The sequence below is a fragment of the Talpa europaea genome (assembly GCF_964194135.1).
Source record: "Talpa europaea genome assembly, chromosome: 2".
Lineage (NCBI taxonomy): Eukaryota > Metazoa > Chordata > Mammalia > Eulipotyphla > Talpidae > Talpa > Talpa europaea.
The window spans coordinates 145,684,593-145,708,780 of NC_140068.1; the positions used below are offsets into that span (position 1 = coordinate 145,684,593).

The 24,188-nt window shown below is 41.4% G+C and overlaps 1 protein-coding gene across 1 annotated transcript; it reads right to left on the reverse strand.

Moving 5' to 3' along the window:
• Positions 1-22,650: 22,650 nt before the first annotated feature.
• On the reverse strand, positions 22,651-23,319 carry HDGFL1 (HDGF like 1; the record flags this gene model as incomplete). The annotated part of the gene is made up of 1 exon (XM_084259529.1): positions 22,651-23,319. The coding sequence occupies one exon, from the start codon at positions 23,317-23,319 to the stop codon at positions 22,651-22,653; it is 669 nt and encodes a 222-aa protein (XP_084115655.1).
• Between the last annotated feature and the right edge of the window lie 869 nt (positions 23,320-24,188).

Sequence of the window (24,188 nt, forward strand, 5' to 3'; positions counted from 1 at the left end):
TAATTTTTAATTATTTTTATATTAGAGAAACTTCATCACTCAAGAGTTTGGGATCAAGTGGAATTTAGCTACACAATCTTATTAGCAGGTGTAGGATAAGGTAAAAGGTATCAGGCTTTTCTGCCCTCCCACCATCAGGATAGATGAGGGAACCCTGTGATCCTGAATGCATGCCTGATGGCGGCCACCTGAAGTGGGTACACCTGGGCTGAGAGACTGGACTTTTAAGGGCGGCGTCACAAGGACGCCAGAAGCCGAGAAAGCAGCAGCAGAAGCCGAAGAGAAGCCGAGATCACCAGAGAGCCCAGATAGAGTGAGGATTTGCTGGGGGCTGGGAGGCCTGCCAGCCGTCTGGCCCCCCAGCACCCCTGCCTGCCATATGCCTGGTGAACCCCAATAAAAGACCTGCAAAAAGCCACTGAGGACTCTGAATCCTCCTTTACCCGGTCTGCATGGGATCAGAAAACCTGCACTGGTCCATTCCTGCCCCTACAGCAGGTTATAATGAAAGCAAGTTTTAGGGCAATTCTGCTGTCATAAATATTTATGTGTAATCAAACCCCAAAACAGTTAATATTAATTCTTCTGTGAGCATGATGAATCTCATCTTCCTGCCTTTGTAAATGCCCTGATCACCATCTTGCATGAAACTTTTACTGCAGCTAGAAATCACAACACTGTCGAGTCCTGAAACTGATTTTGATAGTCAGCATCAGACCACAGAGGACAAGAGATCAAGCGTCTATAGTCATCCCTAAGAACACAGGCTTTGGGGGCCTCCCTGGTGGCTCAAGGAGTTAAGTCACAGCACTATGAAGCAATCCATAGCCAATGCAGCATAATTTTGATCCCTGGTCAGGGAGCTACCCACATGGCACAGCAGACCTCTCCTGTCCTGCCCTCAGCAATGTATTTCAGTAGATATGCCTGTTCTGCTCCCCACTCTATCTTTGGTGAATCCTCTTACCTCCCACACCTCTGGCTTACACCCCAGCCTTTGTATGCATAAATAAATAAATCTTTAAAAAAAAAAAAGAACACAGGTATTGGATGACCCATTCTACCAATACCAGCATGTGCACCCCATTACTAAAATGTTAGCCACATCTCTAGAGAAATTTTCTTTTTTCTATTCAAAGTACAGGTCTACTGGTGACCACGCTCAATAACAAGTCACTAATTTCACTGAGCAAACCCATATCTGACCTTCATTATGTATATTAGGAAATCCTTAGGTGTTGATTAAGATATAAAAATGAAAGAGCTTTCAGTAGCTACCTTTGGAATTAGTCTTTTGCACATCATGGTAGGCACCATGCTTAGAGTATGGATTCCTGATTAGAGCAACTGAATGGCTCTAGGGTTGAAGTTTAAACTAGCTACCACATACATAATATTGTACAATGCATGCCAAAGTATTTAAAGGAAATCAGTAAAGACACTGATAGTCCCTCTCTCAGCTTGAATACAGCAAGTGTGATATTTTAATAAGTTCCCTCACCAAGTATTCCTGGATGCCTGACAAAATGCTCATAGTTCCCCAATTGTCTACCACTACACCTTTTTATCTTCTCTTATCACCCCTCCTCATTCCATTTTCTATCCAACTGCCAGGACTTTGCAAACATGGGATTGAATTTCAGGATAAAAACAGGGTACTACTTTCATAAACTCTTAGTATATATTAATTATCTCAATTGACTTGTTTAGTAAGAACTCTGATATATATTCAAGTAGAGTTATTTATTTATTAATTCAGTTGTGGGCTGTCAGTTCCTTACAAGGAAGGAAATTGAAAGGTAACATTCATTCCAGTTTTATTGCAAAAGGCTAAACATATTTTGTTTCAATATAAACCAACAGCAAGCTATATTAATTCTAAAGGTACCAGAAAATATATGCTAGTAGCACTTGCAAGTTATTACAGTCTAATTGTAGTTAATTTTATTCTCTGGGACAACTAATCTCTCGATAACATTTGCAGTGATTGATTAAAATCCACGCCTTGCTAAAATCAAGGTCTTTAGGTAATTGATGTGCTAATAGACCTGCAATTATTTGAGGCTGTGCTTCCTCACAGAAGGCAAGTCAAGGAATGGATGAAGTCCAAATAAAGTACCTATTTTGCAACAGGAGCTATGATAATTGCCAGGAGACAGCCTGCTTATCAGTTGTGAGAGGTTTTCATCCTTCATTAATATGTAGTTCGGTTGGACATCAGAGAAACTAGCCCCTGTAGGAATATTCTCTGAATCTCCCATTATCTCATTTTCCATACACTTGGCTTGACCTACTTTTTATCTACATTAACAGAAAGATCTGGCTTTTCACATATGGGCTTTCTAAACAATCAGCTAGCCATGAACCTGTCTCCCCCAAAGTTCCATGCAGTGTTGGCTGCTGTAAATTTGGACACTTGTATACACCAGTAAAGTATCAGTTTAAATGTTCCAGACTAAATATTTTAGAAGTAGACAAAATAAATATTCCAAAGTGCTAACCTGTGAGTTTTCCATTTGGGGCCTGTGCCTACATGTGCTTACTGTGGTAGACTCTCAATTAGGGTTACAGGTCGATCTTGTCTATAGGCATCTCTGAATATGACCCTGTATTGCTGTCGACTAGCTCATGGTTTCTTGTATTCCGTCTGAGGTCTCCATTGAGTCCAAATGTTGTCATAGAGAGACCAGGAGCTGCGCTTTAAAAACTTCATCAGTGAAACAAAAACCATTTTCTTCTCTCTTGGCCAGATGTGATTCAGTTGGTCACGTGAGACTGAATCAATTCTATTTTGTCCTGGGCTTGTGAGTGAATGTTTAAGCAGGAACAATTCCTTGTGACCTTGGCTCTCTTTATCTTTCTTTGTCCTCGTAAGAAATAGCCTTGCCTCAGAGTTTGTAAGTGAAGTGCATAAAAGATGATTCTTTGAAATTATAATGAGAGATGATTAGTTTATCTTTTGAATCTCCATCCTCGTTGTAGCTTAAAACAAATGTCCAATGTCATCAATAATTGTGGACAAGTAATGAGGAAATCACGGTTGTTCAGGTGTTAGTAGGATACAGTTTCCAGGTACTATAGCAATGGCTAAAATTCTGAGCTTATTAGTCACCATGTTCTGTGCTAAGTGCCTGATTCATGCCATTTTATTTAATCTTATGGCATATATGTTTATTTCATGTCAATTACAGCCCAACAAGTACCTTTGTTTTCCCCGTTTTGCAGATGACTACACTGAGAGAGAGGAAAGTTGACTTGACGAAGGTCTCACACGAAGTAGCAAATCTCACACTAAATCTGAATAGTAACCAACTGTTGGATGAGAACATACTCAGCTATGACTGTGCAATTTTTGAATGAAATTTAGTAAGGGAGAAATGGCCATCAATCATTTTAACCAAGTTCACCTTTTGTTGCTGCTGTTTAAGTGTAATTTTGTCCCAGGAAACTCAGAGTGAGTGATTGTGATTACATTTTTCCTCATCTACATGCCTCCAACACTCTTGTTGAAGATGCTAATCTTGTATAAAGCTGTCTTTGGAGTTGATGATGCTACGACCTCCCTCTCCTGTGGGAAAAGGAGCAATGTCGTGCATAAAATAGAATAAAATATATTAAGCCACGTTAAACTGCTAATAAAAGTAATCACAGTAATGAATTTTAAAATTATTTTAAATCTACTTTTAATTACATAAGTCCATCTCAGAAATCCTACTGACATGATGAGAAATACATAAATTCTCTATCAATTGGAAACAGAATTTATATTGTTGATTAACTCTACTCTGTCTCTATATTATCATATATGTAAATTCATGCATATATAATAAGTTATACATTGATATCTATAAAAGTTAATTTATCAGGACTACACAATTTCATCTCCTACTTAATCATTTCGTGCTTACTAACCTTCAATATTCCCAGAAAGATATATTCTCCTATCAATGATGATCAAACATTAAAGTATTCTAATATTACAGAGTATATTTTCTAAACAAAATTTGCTTCCCATTTTAAAAGCTTAATGTCACTGAGGTATTGCAATCAATTTAGCTTCTGCATTTTTCCTTAGGATAAATATAGAGAAAAAAGCTTCCTTAATGGATGAGTCCAAAGAAAAACCTTAATTGGAATCTCGGGCTCTTGTTTATGTTATATTCTATATCTGAGGTATGCAGGATAATTTCCCTTTCGATTCTAGGTTGAAGCCAGAATGAAAAGCACTTCAGGGGGAAAAAAATAACTTGGCTTTCTGTTCTTTTTTAAATATATATATATATATATATATATTTATTTATTTATTTATGCATGTAGGAACTGGGGTACAGACCAGAGGTATGTGTGGGGGGTGAGAGGATTCAACAGAGACAGAGTGGGGAGCAGAACAGGCAGAATGACTGAAATACCCTGCTGAGGGGAGCAGCGGGCGAGTCAGGAGAGGTCTGCTGCACGATGTGGGTAACTTTCTGGCTGGCTGGGATTGAACTCGTGCTGCAGAGGCTGCGGACAGCTTCACAGTGCTGTGCTTAACCCCTTGTACCACCAGGGAGGCCCTGCTTTCTGTTCTTATAATTCTTTTCTGCCCACAAAATGAACCTATTGCAGAATAACCATAATAGGAACTCAAACCCACCTGTGTCTTCTCTGTCTCTCTCTGAAGACATCAATGGTTAAGATTGTCTTGGGTCAGCTCTGAAGGCTCCAGCCTGGGAAGTTCCAGGGGAATCTTGCAGATGCACACGCTGGAGGTCTCCAGTCTCAGAAGAGTCTCATTCATTTGCTGCTCTAAGATAGAGGGTGTTCCCACCAATGGGCTCGCCCTGGGTACAAGACACTGTTATTTCACCTGAACAATCCTTGTGTGTAATGGTTGGTATTGGTTCTAGCTTCAGTCTTTGCTTTTGAAACCCACGGCAGGTTTCTGTCGATTACCCCACTTTGTACTTGGGGTAATGTGCTGCCTCTCCTCATCTGGCTGCCTCGTTTCTATAGTCAGTTTTCAAGAATTAATTTTTGAATATATTATATGGGTATATATTTTATGGGTATGTGAATCTGTGTGTATTTTTACATAAAGGGTTTTTTTTAAAGATTCATTTTTATTTATTTTGCATACAAGAACTGGAGTACAGGCCAACGCTGCAGGGGTAAGAGGATTCACCAGAGACAGAGTGCGGAGCAGAACAGGCAGTTCTACTGAAACACACTGCTGAGGGGAGCAGCAGGTGAGACAGGAGAGATCTGCTGTGAAACGTGGGTAGCTCCCTGGCTGGCAGGGATCGAACTGGTGGTGCAGAGGCTGCCGATAGCTTCATAGTGCTGTGCTTAACCCCTTGCGCCACCAGGGAGGCCCTAAAGATGTATTTATTTATGCCTATAAGAACTGGGGTGTAAGCCAGGGGTGCAGGGGTATGTGACAGGATTCACCAGAGACAGCAGGGAGCAGAACAGGCAGAAATACACTGAAATACACTGCTGAGGGGAGCAGCGGGCCAAACAGGAGAGGTCTGCTGCGCCACGTGGGTAGCTCCCTGGCTGGGGTTAGAACTCGTGCTGCAGTGGCTGCTGCTAGCTTGAAGTGTTGTGTCTTTAACCCCTGCACCACCAGTAAGGCCCAAGAGCTAGTGTTTTGGCTGATGTGTTGAACTGGGTCCACATTGATTGCTAAGGCCAGAGTACAGACGTGTGGTATATTCTTTAATAACTTTATTGTGCACAAGTGTTTTAAGGCTTTAAAACACCATCATGGGTTCCAGAGCAAGGGCCCCTCTCACCTGAGCCATTGAGTGGATAACTACTTTGGTCCTTACTGTGACATCTATATATGTTTAGCACAATATAGAAGACTCTTCAAGGGCAAACTCTCATTTTCTTTTTTCCACTAGATACTTACCTCATTCTCCCATCTTTTCCTCTCCAGTCAAAGAGAAGTGAATTTATGTCCCATCATTTGTGTTGTTTTTTGTGTTGGATGTTTTGAAAAACTGTGTTTCCAGACCCTTTCAATTCAGCTGTTGCTAAGCCATGGCATTAAAGACTCAACTGGGAAGCTTCCTTCTCAGACCTATAAGATTAAGGTCCCTTCCAGCTGTTCCTGCAGCATCCTGGGCCTCTTTTCATCGTGGAGTTGACCACATTCTATTATTAATTGATCACACTGTATTAATGCAGCTGTTATTAAAGAACCTGGGCCTCCCCGGTGGTGCAGCGGTTGAGCGCTGGGTTGCAAAGCTGCCCGCAGCCTCTGCAGCGCCGGTTCGATCCCCGGCCACTGGCGAGGGTCCCACATGACGCGCAGACCTCTCCTGCTGCCCGCTGCTCCCCTCAGCAGTGTATTTCGTCTGTTTGCCTATTCTGCTTCCTGCTCTGGCTCTCGTGAATTCTCTTGCCCTCCCGTGGTTTTGACTGTACCCAGTGCTTGTATAAATAAATAAATATAAAAAAAAAGAAACGCCCCCCAATTATGAGCACAAGAAGGCTAAGAACTGCATCTTGTTTTATTTTGTAAGTACACATATTACATGGACAATTAATACATCATCGGTGCTTAATAAACATCTGATAAAAGAGTAAGTTCATCGGTGCTTAATAAACATCTGATAAAAGAGTAAGTTATTAAATAAACGAAAGCTTAATTCTGTCAAAATGTCAGCAGTAAACAGATGTGATCAACTGTATTTATATTCATGTGTTTGTTGCCAGAGAGCACTAGGTGTGGTCAAATCATAGCCAGACCCTGGAATGTCCATCCAGGATACACCGAATTCCCTAGACACATAAATTGTTCAAGCCTTTCCTAGGGTCATCAGCATGCACTCCCCTCAATATACACAAACTTCTCTGCAAATAAAAGCCTAGCTGGATGGCATCAAGTCTTGCATCTATTCAGCTTCCTCCTGATAAGCCTCAATTTGGTCCTTTTGTCACCACGTGTGTGAAAAGACAGCTGATGCCAGTGTTCCATGTAGAGTTTTCGGAAAGGTCAACTAGCATTCAGATTTATGCTGGTAAAATTCATTCCTTCTCTTTCAAAAATTTAATGAGAAAGGACAGCTTTGTGAAATGGAGGAGCAAGAACAATATTGCTTAAATAAATTGGAATTTGCACTTTGATTACCCTGCAGTTTCTGCCATACTTTACTGGAAATGCTCCCGTGGTACAGGTTTTCTCTGGAGTGACATCATCGTATGAAGCCATCCTTGCTATAATTATTTCCATCCATATTTGGAGAGCCCATAGCAAGAACACTCAGTAAGGAATATTTGATGCATATAGAACAATTTAAAACTGTAGAGTCACCAGAAAGCCCCATTAAAAGGCAAATGATATATCTTTATGCATATGCCTCGGACCCCAAAGGAGATATTTCATATTCACATTAGGAAGAAAAGAGTCTCTTTCAAACAATGAAACTCTGATATGTGTAAATACCCTCAGCCATGAAAGAACAAACAGAATGCTTAGTTTCCGTTGCTTTTGTTGGAGTAACACTTTTTAAACTGTAACATGGAGGGTGGAGGCATATTTTAGTTCACATTGTCAAATAGAAATCCTTTTGGAATTTACTGTCAATGCTCAAAACAAGTATTGGGATTTTAAAATTTTATCCTTGGCAATCCCGGCTTCCCCTTGGGGGGTGTTGATTGCTCTTTTAAGAATGTGAGTGTGTGTGTGCTAATTATATTAAAAGCAAAAACACCAAGATAAAGGTATTAATTTTCTCAAAAATCAAAAGCTCACTGAAAAGCAAGGGTTGTTTTTTGGCAATTTAAGTAAAATAAAAAGTGTGAAAGGTGTGGATTGGCTTCCCTGGCAATTTGCGATTTCCTTGGGCTGACTTCACCCACGGGGGAGACCGCAGCCTCCCACTGATGGCAGTTAAAGGGCATGGATATCTTCTTTGTCTCCTGGAAAATAAAAGCTTCCACCATCTGCCTGCTCACTGAGGCTTTGATTTTGTTTTAAATGTAGAAAAAACATGCATTTAACTCTGCAGTTACTGATAAGATCCACATTCATTCATTCATTCATTCATCCTTTTTTTTTTTTCACACACTCAACATAATGCCTAAAGAAAAGATAAGGGTGTTGAATATGAGGTTAAATCAAAAAATTTCTTCAATAGAAATATGGTTTTTTCCCTTCCTTATGAACCAGCATTCTCAAAGCTGCTCTGCAAAATCCCCCATCTGCCTCCTTTAATCTCATCTCAGATTCCATGATTTTTTAACTATTACCAGTTTCTTAAGGAGTAATTTAAAGTTTCTGTCTGCTGCCTATATAATGCTTTTATGCTTCCTCTCATCAGAAGTAACCATCAGCACTGGTGACCCCAACTGGCTGTTCCCTCTCTCTCTCCTTGCTCTCGGGGCCTTGGAACCTCTGTGTTGTCCCACCAGGAGGCTGGGTGAGAACAGACTGTATAAGGTGCCTTTTAGGCTATTGCCAAAACCTAGGGGTGTTACTTGTTTTGGTACTTGCTACCAAATGGGAAGGATGCTGGGCTTTTGGAGAAACCCTGCAGAGATGCTTTTTCCTGGGGAGATAGATCATGTGCATGTGGGCTTCTTCCCCTGTCCCCCTGTCCCCAGCCTACCACAGAGCACCCTCAGCATCATAATACTGGGGTCTCTTTTTCAAGCAGGCTGACCACCAACCTGCCTTCACAATCTCCCAGGATATCCCCAACTCCCAGGGACACATATTCAATTCTCTCAAGCATAAGCTTTAATAACATCTATGTTGGTTCTCAATGATTTCCTTTTTTCTCTTTTACACATTTTAGGGTTTGCAATTCTACTCTGAATGGGTTTGTGAAGCAGGATCAGTATCACATACCCATCTGAGCAACAATCACTCACATCTGGGCCAGTATTTCGTACATACATCAAGTCAACTGGCAACACCCAAACACAGCTCCCCAGTTTAGGCTGGTGCTCAGAGCCGCCATGACAGCCTCATTTGTGTGGGCATGAGACTCTCTTGGGGGCTGATCTTGCAGGGCTTTCCTTGTGTTTTCATTTTCACATGGCAAAAAAGACATTAGTCAAGATGACCCTTTATGATAATACTGTCAGGAGCTGTCAAATACATATATTTTCACTCTTTTCATATTTTCCATTTCCTGGATTGAAATTTGTGATGGCAAGTGATTCCAAATTCTCAAACTGACAAACTAATTTCTGACCTCCTATGTGATAGAATAGAATATCTCTTTTAAGATGCTCTACCTCTTCTAATGTTTTTAAGGGTGACTGACCCAAATCTGCAAAGGAAGCTAAGTCATGATGCCTGACAGCCAAGAGTTTTCTGCTCACGAGCATTTTATGCTCACAAGCATCTTGTTACCATTTAGAATTCACCATCAGAAATCAGAAATGCTGACGACTTTCATGGAAAATCGTATTTCTGGGATTTGGGTAATGAGTTATCCTAGCCACTAAATAAAGCTCGGTTTGCCAGAAAAAGAACAATTGTATTAAACAAGACTGACAAATACTTTTAGTGCACAGGCAACCTTAGGAGATTTAGTTTAAAGATGTGCTTTGTACCATCATGCAGTGAAAGGCCTGCCAGCCATGTTTGAATATGAAGGGTTTAAAATAAGTCACTGACACCTAAACCTTGCAAATCTTATGCTATCTTCACAGATGTTTAAAGAATCTTAATACCTCTTTAATTATATGCTGTAAATATAAGGCAAGTAAGATATACATTGTGAATAACTGCTTTAAAATTTGGCTTAAATCATTATACCTTCTTCATTTTTTTGAAGGATATTAGTTCAACACTCATAAACCATCCTCAGATCTCAGTTAATAGCTCCTTTCATGATGAATGCAATAGATATTCCAATGTTAAGCTTTAAAAAAAATGACTGTGAAATTATAAATGTTGATCTACAGCTTTCAGAAATTCTTTGATAAATTTCCAATGTAAATTTACAACTTGCTACCATGAGAAAAAAAATCCCTTTTATTATTATCATCTTTGAAAGGAAAGTGAAAGTGTTTTATCATGAAAGATGCTGGAATTCTTAAAATTTATATTCTGGAAAATTTATCTAAACATGTACTATCCTCCATGTGTAGAGAAATTCATTTTTGAGTAACAGGCACAATTTTACATATCTCCATGTGTGATTCCCAATAATTTCTCAGTGAATGTAACCAATGAGTTTACTTGAAAATGCTGGTACAATCACTTGATAAGACATGAAGCTAATCATGAATTTGGAGCTGAGTTTTCACTAAGAGACATCAGTGAGCACTGGACCTGGCTCTCTATCAGAATCACTTCCAAATGATACAAAATCTGATCATTTTGCTAGGTTCCAAAAAAAATTCTCCAGATCTCCTTTTTCATTTTTCTTTATGACAATTCTGCTCTCATTCTCCTACTCTTTGGCTTTGACATTTGCTTATGGTTATACCTGCTCATCAAGTAAATGATAATATTAGTAAAAATTTAAAAAAAAATGAACACATGGGTAGGATGATAAAGGCTAATTAGGAAATGTATTCACTATTTATTTAAAATTTGGTATTGGAATTTGGGGATGGAATTTGGTTCCATTACAGCCAAATTTAGATTCCGGATGAGGGTCTCCCTGGTGGTGCAGGGGTTAAAGTCTCAGTGCTATGAAGCTATCACCAGCCACTGAGGCATGAGTTGGATCCCTGGCCAAGGGACTAACTCACATGGCATAGCAAATCTCTCCTGTCTTGCCCTCTGCTCCCCTCAGCAGTGTATTTCAGTCAGTCTGCCTGTTCTGTTCCCCACTGTCTCTGGTGAACCTTCTTACTCTCATCCCCCAACCCTCTGGTCTAGACTCCAGTTCTTGTGTGCATAAATAAAAGGAAATTAAAAATCTTTATTAAAAAAATAAATTTCAGATGAATTATGCTCACCTATTAGAAAGGGACTCAAGAAAACTAAATAAAGTTTTATTTTAATAGAAGAGCTCATAAAGTATATAAATATTGTCCTGATGAAAATATTAACAATTCATAAATATTTCAATGAGTCTATCTTGTCTACCTTAATCATAGGTCAAGAATTTATGAAATGAAGCTACTCATTAAGATGATCGCAAATTGCCTTATACTATTCAATAGGAAATATCCAATAATTTGCGATGTTACCAGCATTTCCTCATTACTCACTAAATATTTGTTTCCTCCTGAAATAATATACTATTTGCAAAATGCCAGTTTGCAAAACAGAGTCAGTTGCTAGTGGTCTAATACCTTCCTGATAGACAATAACATAACCCCTGAAATGAAACCTCAAATAGGAGGAACTATTTTACCTACTTTGGTGTTGCTTTCTCAAAGGTTAACTCATCCAACATTAAGAAAAAGTCTCAGGGGCCTCCCTGGTGGCGCAAGGGGGTTAAGACACAACCTATGAAGCTCCGCAGCCTCTGCAGCATGAGTTCGATCCCCAGCCATTAATCAACCCACATGGCACAGCAGACCTCTCCTGTCTCGCCCGCTGCTCCCCTCAGCAGTGTATTTCAGTCAGTCTGCCTGTTCTGCTCCCCACTCTGTCTTTGGTGAATCCTCTACCCCCCACACCTCTGGCCTGTACCCCAGTTCTTATATGCACAAATAAATAAATCTTTAAAAACAAAAAAAGTCTCAGAATTTTGCCTCCCTGAGCAGTTTTCCTTGGGTGTACAAGGCTACATAATTCTTTATTGCTTCATTTCTTTAGTAGAATCAAGTTGCCTTCTTTGAAATACCATAAGCAATAGCATCTAGTTTAATCATTTTGTAATGTATTAGGCACCTCTTTGTGTCTACCATGCCCTATCACATATATTAAGTGTTAGGGATTTATTAAAATTTATAGCTATATCAACATAGCTGAGATCTCAGAAACAGAGCAAAAGACCAGAAGATTCTGCTAATATTTGATGCATTTTATCAGACTTCAGGAACACAGCAGGAACCAGGGTCTTTGGTGACTGACTGCATATAAAATAAGCAGGGCAGCAAGGTTAAAAAGACAGTCACACAGCTACAATGAATTCAGCAAACTACATCTCACTAACACATTTGTTTTTTTGTTTTTTTTTTTTTAAAGTATGAATTCTGAGCTACCTTGAATCACTACCAGGCGCTTTCTAATTACTAACAATGACAAGTCTGCCCTCTCAGTTGCAGCTGGATGCCCCAGGCATCTTTATAGCAAAACCAACAAATGATTGGAATACTATGATTTAAACTCAAACCAAAGCACAGTTGGAGATTTTTTTTTTTTGCAAGGCTACTTGAAAGTCATGTCTAGGGTTTGCGAGATCACAGAAGATGCAGAAGGAGAACACAAGGTCAAATCTACATCTTCTGTACAGAGAATAAACTGCTTTCCTAATCCATTCGCCATAGCTCACAATCTAGCTGAGGACAGAGGATGAATCGAAGGGTCCTGTGCACAAAGACCGCACTCGTGACCTCCAGTGCCCTGCTATGAATAATGGCTGTTATAGAGGGAGGTGGTGGCATGAAGCAGCAATCTACCACTGTCTCTCCTCCTGAGCCAGAGAGGGAAAATGAAGCAAAAGCAGGTCACAGCTCCACTAATTATTTTTGCGATATAATTCTTAGAGGCATCCATCCATTGGAACAGCCCAAAACAGCGCTTCGAGTACAGAACGAGGCACCTTGTCATCAACCATTTGTGGCATGGAGTTTGTTTTTCAAAATAGATCAATATGTGGTGCCATCCTGGCCCCATGAGATCAGAAAGGAAAAGATGAAATATGCAGCTTCTGTGAAGGAATAAAGGTTGCCTTTGATACTTGGTGATAAGACACGTGACAAGCTTTGCCTTTGGGGGCGACCATTGTGGTCCATCATTTCAACCCACTCATTATTATTTATATTCAGCTTTGAGGAAATCTCTTTAACCAGTTCATGGGGTGAGCACAATCAAAAAAGGCCAAAGAAGTGTTCTCTTGCATGGTGGAATATCTTGCTGGGAGCGGATAGAGGTGATATATTGGAGCAAGAGTGTATGGGGGCAAAAAGGCACAAGAGAAAGTAGAATGTGTTTTGTTTTTGTATTTGGTCCCCACTGAGCACTTGGAATGTAAAACATCACTTTTGTCATTTTCTCTCTCTTTCTTAAACCCACAGAGTCAGAAGCCTTACAGATTGCCTGCACTTCATTTTATCTGCTTGATGATCAAACATTTCTATCAGCATGATTAAAATATAGGCAGGGTGTCCATTTCTTGTGACAGTCATGAAGATGTAAGAAGGTGGGTGATCAGCTACCTCACTAATTCATGTGACCCAAACAGCTCTTTTCTTCCTTACCCAGGAACATTCATGTGGAATTTTTTTTTTTCTAAGGCTGTGACATTCAGACATAATGGCAGTGCCTGTTAACAGGTGAGTGTTAGGAATGCCAATCAAGTGGAAATCACAAAACTCTAGTTTTATTCTATAGTGTGAAAGGAGGCTTTTAACTTATCCTAAATTCATCTCTTTGCACTTTCTGAACCATTAACCAACAACCCCATAAACACATGTGATTTATGTCTATTACTTCCACTCCAAACACTGACTACCATCAAAAAAAAAAAAATTAGATTCTGGACCACAAAAAAGGAGTTTTCATAGACTTAAATGGCGACACTAACAAGAAAAATAACTTATGAGTCTCTTACCATAATCTAAGTAAAAACTTGGCCCTGTAGGCATGTAATAACAACATGCCTCATGGATTCTCCATCAGGCCACATGGAATCCGGTGTTTACCATAACTCATATTTCATGTGAAACTAATCTCACCCATGCCTTTGCTCTCAGGATATGGAGGGTCATTTCTAATATGTATCCACATTGCGACTTCAGTCATTCAAGTTAATCAATAAAAATGAATGATTCCTTGGAAAGTGTTCTGCAAGGTATTGCAAAAGAAATGGAAAATGGCATGGCCTCTCGGCTTGAATGTATTTTATTTGGGGAGGGAAAACATGTCAAACATAAAGATCAAATTTTGGTTCAGGCCATAGTGTAAAAATTGCCACATGGCCACATATGACAACTTGGCAAGTAAGTGGTATCTAACAATGCTTCTTATTTCACATATAATAGGGGTTGGTGTCCCTACTGTGAGCTATGCACTTTGTGATATATTCTACATAATAAAAATACTTGGGTTTGTGGATTATTTATATTTTCATAACATTCTGTTGCAAGGTCATATTTATAGGGATGTCACACTATTCACTTACATTCTGATGTGGTGATGACATAAAGGGGGGAAAAAAAGGATGAGACCCAGGTGTGTGCATAAACTTGTCCACCACCTTCGCTTCCCTATTTAAAATTACACACCTACCTCTGCTAATCTATAACCCTTCTTACCTTATTTCCAATGACATTCCTGACCTTCTAAAATATAATAAAATTTCATCGTGGATTGAGTTTATTCCTAATCGCCATCCACTACCTGCTAGAAGAGAAGCACGCAGAAGCCAAGTGCTTTGTTTATATTGTTGACCAATGCATCTCTGGCAAAAAGTAAGCACTCAGTGAATGGATGCTATTATTATTGCATGCCTGCTGGCATGAAAGTTCTAGGATCTTTTCCTACAAAGTAAGAAGACAGAGAACCAGAATATAGACACCAGTATTACAGAACACAGTATTACAGAACAGTTTGTTCTTTTAAATTTGAAATTGTTTAATGGACCTGAAATATTTTAATTGAATTGAAACATTTCATTTCAAATGAGCCATAGACTTCCTAAGAGCCTTATAATAGACAAAGTTTAATTTGAGCTGAAAATATGTGGTGTTTAGTCATTCTCTGTCCCATTCTGATATTGCATTTTAAAATTATGCTATTTACTCAGTGATATTTTGTTGGTGTTTCCCACCAAATGTGAGACAAGACAGCTTGTCTCTTTTAATTCCTGCGGTGTTCCCAGTGCTCTCAACAGAGGGTGGGGCAGTGCAGACATACCCACACATCTTTACAAGAATGCTTTTTCCTCCAGCACCCACCTCTAGTAAACCAAAGCAAAATTATTAGTTTTCTAATCACTCAGCAGGTCTTAGTTTTCAAAAGAAAAAAGAGTGACTCATATAGTGGAACAATTACTCTTGCTTTTTCTTAGGTTTGCTTTTGATTTAAAAGGATATTTAAGATACTGTCATCAAAGTACTCACTGATTAAAACCAGTGTGTACGTCCCAACAGCGATGGTTAAGAACAAGGGGAATAAAAAAGAACTTATTCCCCTAAATCCTATACAGTGTTGTAAAACAAAATTGATGGCAATGAACCTCAGGCTGAGAGACAGATGCCATGGAGAAGCATGTAAAGAAACAGCACCAAGGAAGGAACCAATGATTGACACATTCTCAGCACCAGAAGAACCACAAGTGTTAGGGGAAAGCAGGTCTTGTTGACAAGTGAATAGCAGTGAGAAAGGAGCTGAGCTGAACATATTTTTTAATGAAGTGTTAAGTAGATCACCAAGAGAGGAAGATAATGACTGTGATGAAGAGTTGGCCAGGGTGTGAGAAAAAAAAAAAAAAGCAAAATTAAGTGACACTTGGTAAAAATCACAAGAGGACATGAAAACCGAGAGTGCTTCTGGAAAGAATGGTCAATCTCTTGTAACACTCCAATGCCTTTTAGTAATCGAATTGGGCAGCTCATTAAAATTATGTGTGAACAGATAGGTACCTTGGCAAAAAGGCAAGGGAGTCAAGAAATAACTAGAGCAATACAATTACTATTTCTACAGTTGAAAAAAAAATCAGGAATACGAGCCACTCGAGGAGATACAGTTAAGAAATACCCCCTGGAAAACAGCGAGTGGATCCTAGGGAAATAACAGAAGCAATAAAACTGGTCACAAGAGGGATGAGTCATGCCAAAAAAGAGGAATATTTTAAATTGGAAATGTCTGTATAAAATAACTCGGCTAACAGTGAGGGAATTTAAAGAAGCTATTTGAAGAGCAATATGAGGAAATGAGAGGATAAGATTTCCATTTCTCTCTGTGTATGAGCAGAACAAATATAGAATTAAATACATCACAAAGAGCTGCTTGGCATCTGGCAGGGGCCTCCGGTGTTTTCCTAAATAAGATTGTGCTAAGTTGGGTTTGAATGATTTCCATTGGTATTGTTGAGTCTCTGGACTACATTAAATGGCTGTGAATTTACATGGACATAATGCCTATTTTGTGCGAGGTACCCTACTTAACATGTTAACATAGATGACCTCATTTGCTTCTTATGACAGATCTGTCACATGAAAATCATTATCAGGATTTTTAATCAAGGAACATTGAGATCACACAGCTCTTGAACAGTAGCACCGGGAATTAAATCTAAGGTGGTTCCAAAGCCAGAAACCACCAAGTGACTCCCCACATTACAGAAAACATCAAAATATATTTTTTAAAGATTTATTTATTTATTTATACAAGCACTGGGTACAGTCAGAAGCATAGGAGGGTGAGAGAATTCACCAGAGCCAGAGCAGGGAGCAGAACAGGCAGATCAACAAAGTATCCTGCTGTGGGGAGCAGCAGGCACGGCACGGCAGGAGAGGTCTGCGCACCACGTGGGACCCTCTCCAGCGGCCGGGGATCGAACAGGTGCTGCAGAGGCTGCAGGTAGCTTCACAGCCCAGCGCTCAACCACTGCACCACCGGGGAGGCCCAGCATCAAATTGTTAAAGAGAAAACATAGCTTAAGGAGCCAGACACTGTGTTTTATATGCTACTCACACTAGAATTCAGAAGGTGGCCTTGGATAATTTGGTTTATCCTCTTCAGGATTCAGTCTTATTCAGGTTTGTTATCTCGGGAGGCCAACACCTACATACCATGATGGAAAAGAAATAATCTCAGGCAATAAAAGTCATGTACTCATCCAAAAAAAATCCTTTGGTTTCATTTATCACATCTTACTAAGCATAACAAAATTGTCTGAATTTTCCTGCTGGGATTCCAGGCTGGGATGAGTGTGTGGGTGTGGTGGGGATTTAACATGCAACCCATATAAATCAGTAAAGAGATTTTACTGGTTGACTAGGCATAGGAGTGGAGTGGAGCCTCTTAGGGGAGAATTTGGGTCTTGTTGGAGCTCACTAAAGGAGTGCCTATGTGGCATAGTAATTCATGGAAAATATCATCAGGGAAGAAGGGTATATAGAGCTATCAGTTTTTTGAATAGGGCACTCACCAAATAGTCCTCGGGCATTAACCATGCACCAGGGTAGGAAAAGGTGAAGTTTATTTTCACTTATCACTTCACCCATGTCAAAGACTTGGCCATTCTCTGCCTAGGAGTGCCCTGATCAACATATGCCCTGATCAACAAGCTGTTTCTAGCCATCTGGAGCCTTCTGCTGTGATCTTTACTGTGTCTCCTCTGACATTCTCAAGACCATTTCAGTGAAATTGAAGTTTACATGTAAAATGAGACTACAAAGAGAAAATCACCAGCTGTCACAATTACTCCAGAAAAATCACTAAGGAGATCTCTATTTTAAGGATCTCAAACTCTAATATGGTCAACTTTTTCCACCGGGGGTAGGGAAGATGTGGTTTATTTGTTTATTTACATTTTTTTTTTTAATTTTGCATGGGAATTTTCATCATTTGTTTTTTTAATTTTTTTTAAACAATATTTGCTTCCCTCCCACCCCCTCATATTGAGTCCCCATAGAAATTCCTTCCCCAGGGCATCCATTTTACATTTTAAAGGGACAGATTTTAGGAAAAAGAAAAAGAGAGGCACTTGCATAGTCACAGGTGGGCAGGAGAGTTGTCAATGTGTTTATTTACAAGTCAGATAGTTGATTTGTAAGATTGCAACTCAATTCCTTTAAAGTATTAAATTCTGAGACATGGGCCTGTCCAGGGGGCACAGCGGTTGAGCACTGGGCTGCGAAGCTGCCCGCAGCCTCTGCAGCGCCCGTTGGATCGCTGGCGGGCGAGGGTCCCACATGGCGCGCAGACCTCTCCTGCCATGCCCGCTGCTCCCCTCAGCAGTGTACTTCATCCGTCTGCCTGTTCTGCTCCCTGCTCTGACTCTGGTGAATTCTCTCACCCTCCCGTGCTTCTGACTGCACCCAGTGCTTGTATAAATAAATAAATCTTTAAAATAAATAAATAAATAAATAAATAAATTCTGAGACATGTCTCTACCAAATGAAATATCTGTACCACAAGAGGGTGAAGCAATGACAGATCCAAATTCTCAATGGCATATCCGTACTGAAATGTTATAATTTTTGGACTCAATGGCTAATACATGGCTTCAGCCTGGAAAAAGCAACAAGCAGAATGCACTCTTGCCTAGCTGAGAGCCAAGCATTATTAAAGTGTCTGTGCAAGTACCTTCCTATAATGAGGTGGCTTGGAGAGCATTCGCAGACCCAGAGAAATCTCCCTCTTGATCGCAAACTAATAATATTCCTCCACTGTCTGAGCCTTAGTTAAGCTTAAGCAGGCAGCTACTTACAGGCACACAAACTCACTCCCAACCCGTGAACGAATCTATCAGGTCAGTTTACCCTGCCTCTCTCTCTTCAGAGCCAGAATGTGTTCAACATCATATATGATATTTAATCACACACCATGGTTATAAGGAGTATTTGATAACAGATTTTCAAGCATTTAGAAAATAGCTATTGTGTGCTTACTGTGGCATGATTTGGAAACAGGGATAAAATATTAATGAAACATATTATTTTCCTACAGTCTAGTGGAAAAGCAAGCAATAAACAGGAAATTAGAATCTGATCAGTGTGAGCAAAGGAGCTCACAGAACACACAGGGGTGACTTTTACCTTGTGTAGTTGCCTTCAGAAGAAGGCGGCAGCTCTTTCTAAATACCAGGAGCAGCATGTGTGGGTAGCATGTGGAGCAGAAGCTGTTCTTTGACAAGAGTGTTGACAATGAGCTGAATAGAAGATGCCCTACTTGCCCTGAATATCTACAGTATTTTCAGGAAGCAGAAAATGGAGGTTATGAGCCACAAAGAAGAATCTGCACCTTTGATGAGAAATTGCAGAGCCGGTGAGGGCTAAATCTTGGCTAAGAGAAAGACACAGAATTTACAATCAGCAGCAGCTTAGTCCCTCGCTAAAATGATATAAGCAGAGGTGTTGGTGTGAAATGTCAAATACTTTTGTAAGACTCGAAAGTCTTATGGAAACCAGAATATTAAATGTGTTTGCAAATCAGTGACATGAAATGAGCATGCATCTACATGCAAACTTTAAAACAAGGTCTTCAGAACATATATGAACACATTTGAACACCCACCACACTCACCACACCACCACATCTGCAAAAGGCCCTGCAGAGCTCTTTGTTCAGTAAGGTAACTGATCACTGACCATTTTGATCAGTCCTTTTGTGAGAGACAGCTACACTTTCCAGAAAAAAAAGCGGCACTGGAATTAATGGAAATTTTTGGCAACTGAAGAAATTTTAATTTCCTTAAACAGACTCTTTTTCGAAAATAGTTTTCAACTCATAATATAGTTCATGGGCAGCAAATTAGACAGAAGTCTGAGAATATAGATTTCCACGTTCCCCTTTTCTTATTAGGCTTTGTGTTAACTGTGTGTATCATTCTTTACATGTACCATAAGCCCGATTATCAATTTCAGTGCCATGTTATAGTTACCAAGAAGATGACTGTGTGCAGCGCTTCCTAATAAACACCTACTTTTTCTACCACCACCATCAGAAACAAAAAAGGACGAAAGAAATAATACAAAGAGAAAGACTCAAATGGCAGTAATTTCATTTCCTATCTTTCAGGTTATTGAATCATTTCAGAAGATGTGCCTCCATAAAAACCTTATCAAAATCACATGCCTGCCTGTGGCAAATATGCCGATCCATATTCAAACTTCTTATAGTCACATACTTCTTGAAAAATATTGAATGTGCAATTGTCCTCATCATTTCGCGAACTCATTTAAGGACAAAAGAATTGTCAGGTGCCCCAAATGTTTTTTTCTTCCCCCGAAAAACCCACGAGCAATGCTTGTTATATTTCTTTGCCCTACACACATTGTTTCACTTCAAAATGGTGAAAGTTAAGTACTTCCATCTTACTCTATATGAAATTTTATTCACTAGGAGGGAATAAAATATAACAAAGCAAACAGCCTATGATGTAGAATGAGAAAGACCTGCCATTGAGAATTGGTTCATTACTAGTGACCTTGGGAAAATTACTTATAATCTTAAACCTCAGCTTTAAGCCAGAGATAATACCAATTAACTAACTGGGTGGTTGTATTAATAAAGACATTACTTGTAGATTATGTAGAGAATATTGTCTGGCATCTTTTAGAGGCTAAATAATCCCTGCCGTCATGATTACTCGTTACTAATACTGAAGTAACAATTTGGTAACTTCTATTTTCATGGTTAAAGTTGTTTTTGAATGTGCAATTCAAGGAACAGATATTAGGCTTGGACAAGTAAACTCTGTATTAGGTTCCTCACTGTTCTTGAAGTGCAAGGAAAATCATTAACCTCTCTGAATCAGAGTGACCTCCAATGGGAATTTTGAGTAATAAACCCTACCTTGTCAGACTAGTACAAAGATTGAATGAGGCCAGTCTTCTAGGCACATGGTAGACATTCATTGAATAGAAATCCCTGGTGTTAATATTGCAATAGCAATAGTGGAAAAGCAAGGAATCATCACCTTGAGTACCTAGGAGTAAAATAATATCATCTTATACACAAATAGAAAGTAAGATTGTGTTTCATGTCAATCCTGCTGTTACAGTGATGGTCTGGCATGTTCCATGAGAAGGATCCCACTATTTACTAAGCTTCTGCATGCATGCAGTGTTGATGAATTCAGAAACTGGAAGCCAGTATACTTAAATATCCCCAGATATCTGCACGAAGCCATAAATTATCATATGTATGAAAAGACATAAAATATGCTGCAGTTTCTACACATTTTAAAAACTGGAAATATAAAGCTATTGTCTCTATTATGTAAAGGTACTGGAGGAAAGAGAAAAGTGGTAAGGTTTAGGAAAGTAACAACATTAAAAAAAAAAAAAAAAGGAAGACCAATCCTCTTACCTTCATTCTTCTCTGAATCTATTTGGAAAAGCATGGAAAGTATTAGAAACTCAATTTTCATTGCAGTTTGTCATTCAAACATTTTAAATCAAATTGCTTCCATTCATTCTAATCATTGGCAGTGACCACTGCAGATGGAGTACATTTTGGAGACCTTGGGATAACAAACATGAGTCTAAAATCTCCCTACACATCACAAATAATCACTTTGAACATGGAACATGTAAGAAACACCAGGAACACTACATTTAAGGCCATTTCTTCCCAAACCAAGGAAAAGACCTGAAAAAAATTGTTTCATCAACAGGTTTTATTTCCTAGAACTGAAATAACTCAGATCTAAACTTCCAAAGCTACAGTCAACAGTTTTTTTCATCAGAGCCCAAGGGAGAAGAGCAGGAATAAAAGACAGTGCAGACCACTAGGAAGAGGTTAGGAGGGGGCACTTTTTTCCATGTCCTCTCAGTAGGTGACAACACTGAAGGGTCCAGGTTCTGGGCCAGGGGTTGCAGACAGAAGATGGCACTGTAGAGGAACACCAAAGCCCTACTTCGGAAAAGAAAGTCATTAAATCCCAAATAGGAAAGAAACCTCTTGGTTCACTCTGAAATACAGTATAGGAGTGGGGAAAACCATGAGCAAAGTGGAGGTAAAGGGCAGATGTTCGTTTCAAAACAAATTTCCTTTTACTAAAAAGGTTTGCTAGGTTCTGTACCTTTTCTTCTATACCTGGGTGATGTATTTAACTACAGAGCGGTCTTGTGGCTGGTAGGAGTGGAAAAGGAGTAGTCAGGAGTCTCCCCAGAATATCCCTTGTGGCCTCAGAGATCTAAATGAAGCTCTAAATGACGACATGTGCTCCTTACTAGTCCCATCCAAGAAACTGGATAAAAGTAAGCCTTCAGATTTACAAATATAAAAGCCCCCTTCGGCCGACCGGGTGTGGGTGAAATACTCCAACTCCCAGAATTTCCTGGGTCAGCAGAAGTAATTTTGGAAGGAAGCCCCTCCATTCCTGAATCTAGACAGTTGGGATGACAGGTACATGGGAGCACAGACAGGTGTTTTGTAAGATGTCACTCTCTTGCCTTCCTCACTACCACATTTTGAGGCTTGCCAGGTCCAGGACCCCAGAAGTCCCCCTTTGCATTATAGACCACCCCTTCTCCCAGCCCTGATTCCAACGCAGAGTCCTAAACGCCTGTGGAAGGAGGGAAGGGGTATCAGGAGATGGAAACACAAGTTCCAGGCCTCACCAGAAGCCTTTGGGAAACAGTTCCAAGCAGCGAGGGACATGGTGGCTTCATCCCTACCCAGGGAACAGAGGCCCTGACTCAAGATCACACAGGTGAGGCGCAGATAGCCTGTCCCAAGCAGGCCAACCCCTAATGGCCGGGCTTGGAGAGGGGGAGTCAGGGGTGGAGAACAGCGCGTGGGGTGGGGGCAGGTTCCATCTTGCAGGCCATGGCGAGTTTCCCCAGTAACAGCCAGGCAGCAGCAGGAACAGGGGTGGGGGGCTCTTCTTGAAACACTGGTGACTACAGGCTCGCGTGGTCTCCGACGCCCGGCGCCTGGGCCTCTTCCTCCGGCTCCCGCTCCTGCCCCCCCTTGGGGAGCCCCCAGGCCGGGCCTGGTTCAGACGAGGCGCTGTCGTTTTCCACCTCCACTAGGAGCGGCCCGTGCGCGGGGGCTGCGGCCTCACTGGCCTCTCCTTCAGGGTCGGCCTCCCTGGGACGTTTGGGGGTGGCCTCCTCCAGCAGCTCCCCGGCGCTCCTCTTCAGAGGCCTCTGGACCAGCTCATCGACGGGCTTCCCCTGCTGGTCACCGCCGTCCTCGTCCTGCGCGCTGCGCTTCATGGCCACGACGCCCTCGCCATCCTCCAGCGCGGGCCCCGGCCCGTCCACGCAGCTCTTCTCCTGGCCCAGCTGGTAGTCAGACGCCTGGACCATGGGGTTGTTCTCGATCTCCCACAGCCCCTCGCTGAAGCCCCTCCTCTTGTTGGGCTTGCCGAACTTCTCCTTGGACTCCTCGTAGGGGAAGAGGTGTTTGGGGCCCAGGAAGGCCGTCTCGTGGGTCCCGAAAAAAAACACTTGGTAGCGATTGGGCTCGGCCATCTGCTCTATCCGGGCCGGCCAGTGGGCATAACCCTTTAACTTGGCGAACACCAGGTCCCCGCTCTTATACTTGCGCCTGAAGAAACTCGCCATGGCGGGGGCTGTGGACCCGGCCTGGGCCTCCGCGGCGGGCCGAATGGGCGACACCCGAGAGTGCGCGCGCCCTGGGCGGCCGCTGAGCGCAGGTCTTCGCGCGCCACCTCGCCACGAGGGTGCCCCGCGCGCCCACCCGCGGGGCTCAACGCTCATGCGCCCTGGGGTGACTCCAGGGCGCGGAGGGCCTCTCGGGCTGAGACCCCCCCAGCCACTTTGGCGCTAGCATCGACACCGTGGATTCTAGAAGGAGAAAGAGGTCAGCCCGCCAGCCTGGCGACGGTTGCGCTGCAGTGCATGGTTGCTGCGTCCAGGGTAGCCTAGAAAGCAGGGCCTGAAAACACGTGGACACAAGCAGCTCTGATTTTGGTGAGGCTAGAAACATGTGCATACTTGCAGGAGGCCTAGAGGGCCTCATCGGTGCACTGCAGAAAACCACTATCCTGAGTCTGGAGCCATTGAGGAGGTTCAATCAAGCCTTTTCTGGTTTCCTTGGAGACAAACACTGGCGCCTGCAAGGGAGCTCAAGAACAGAGAGAGAGAGGTATGTTACATTGATCAGGTCAGCAATAGTGTTGGGTATCTCAGTGCACTTCTGTTGGTGATCAATACTGCCAGTACTTTTTAGGGTCACGGAATCTACAGAGCAACGTGGTGATCATGTCAAACCAGCCACCTCAAAATGTGCTGCTGTGAGAGGTATGGCCAGGAGCAACTGCTGAGCCAGTGGATGCCTTCAGAGTGGAGAGTAGAAGGTGGAACTTTCCAGATGCCACCTCTCTGAGCAGGGGCTGATGGGGAAAAGTAGCAGAGCTGGGGCTTTTGGCAGTTAAAGAGTTGTTGGGGCTTTTGGCAGTTAGCCTTCCTGG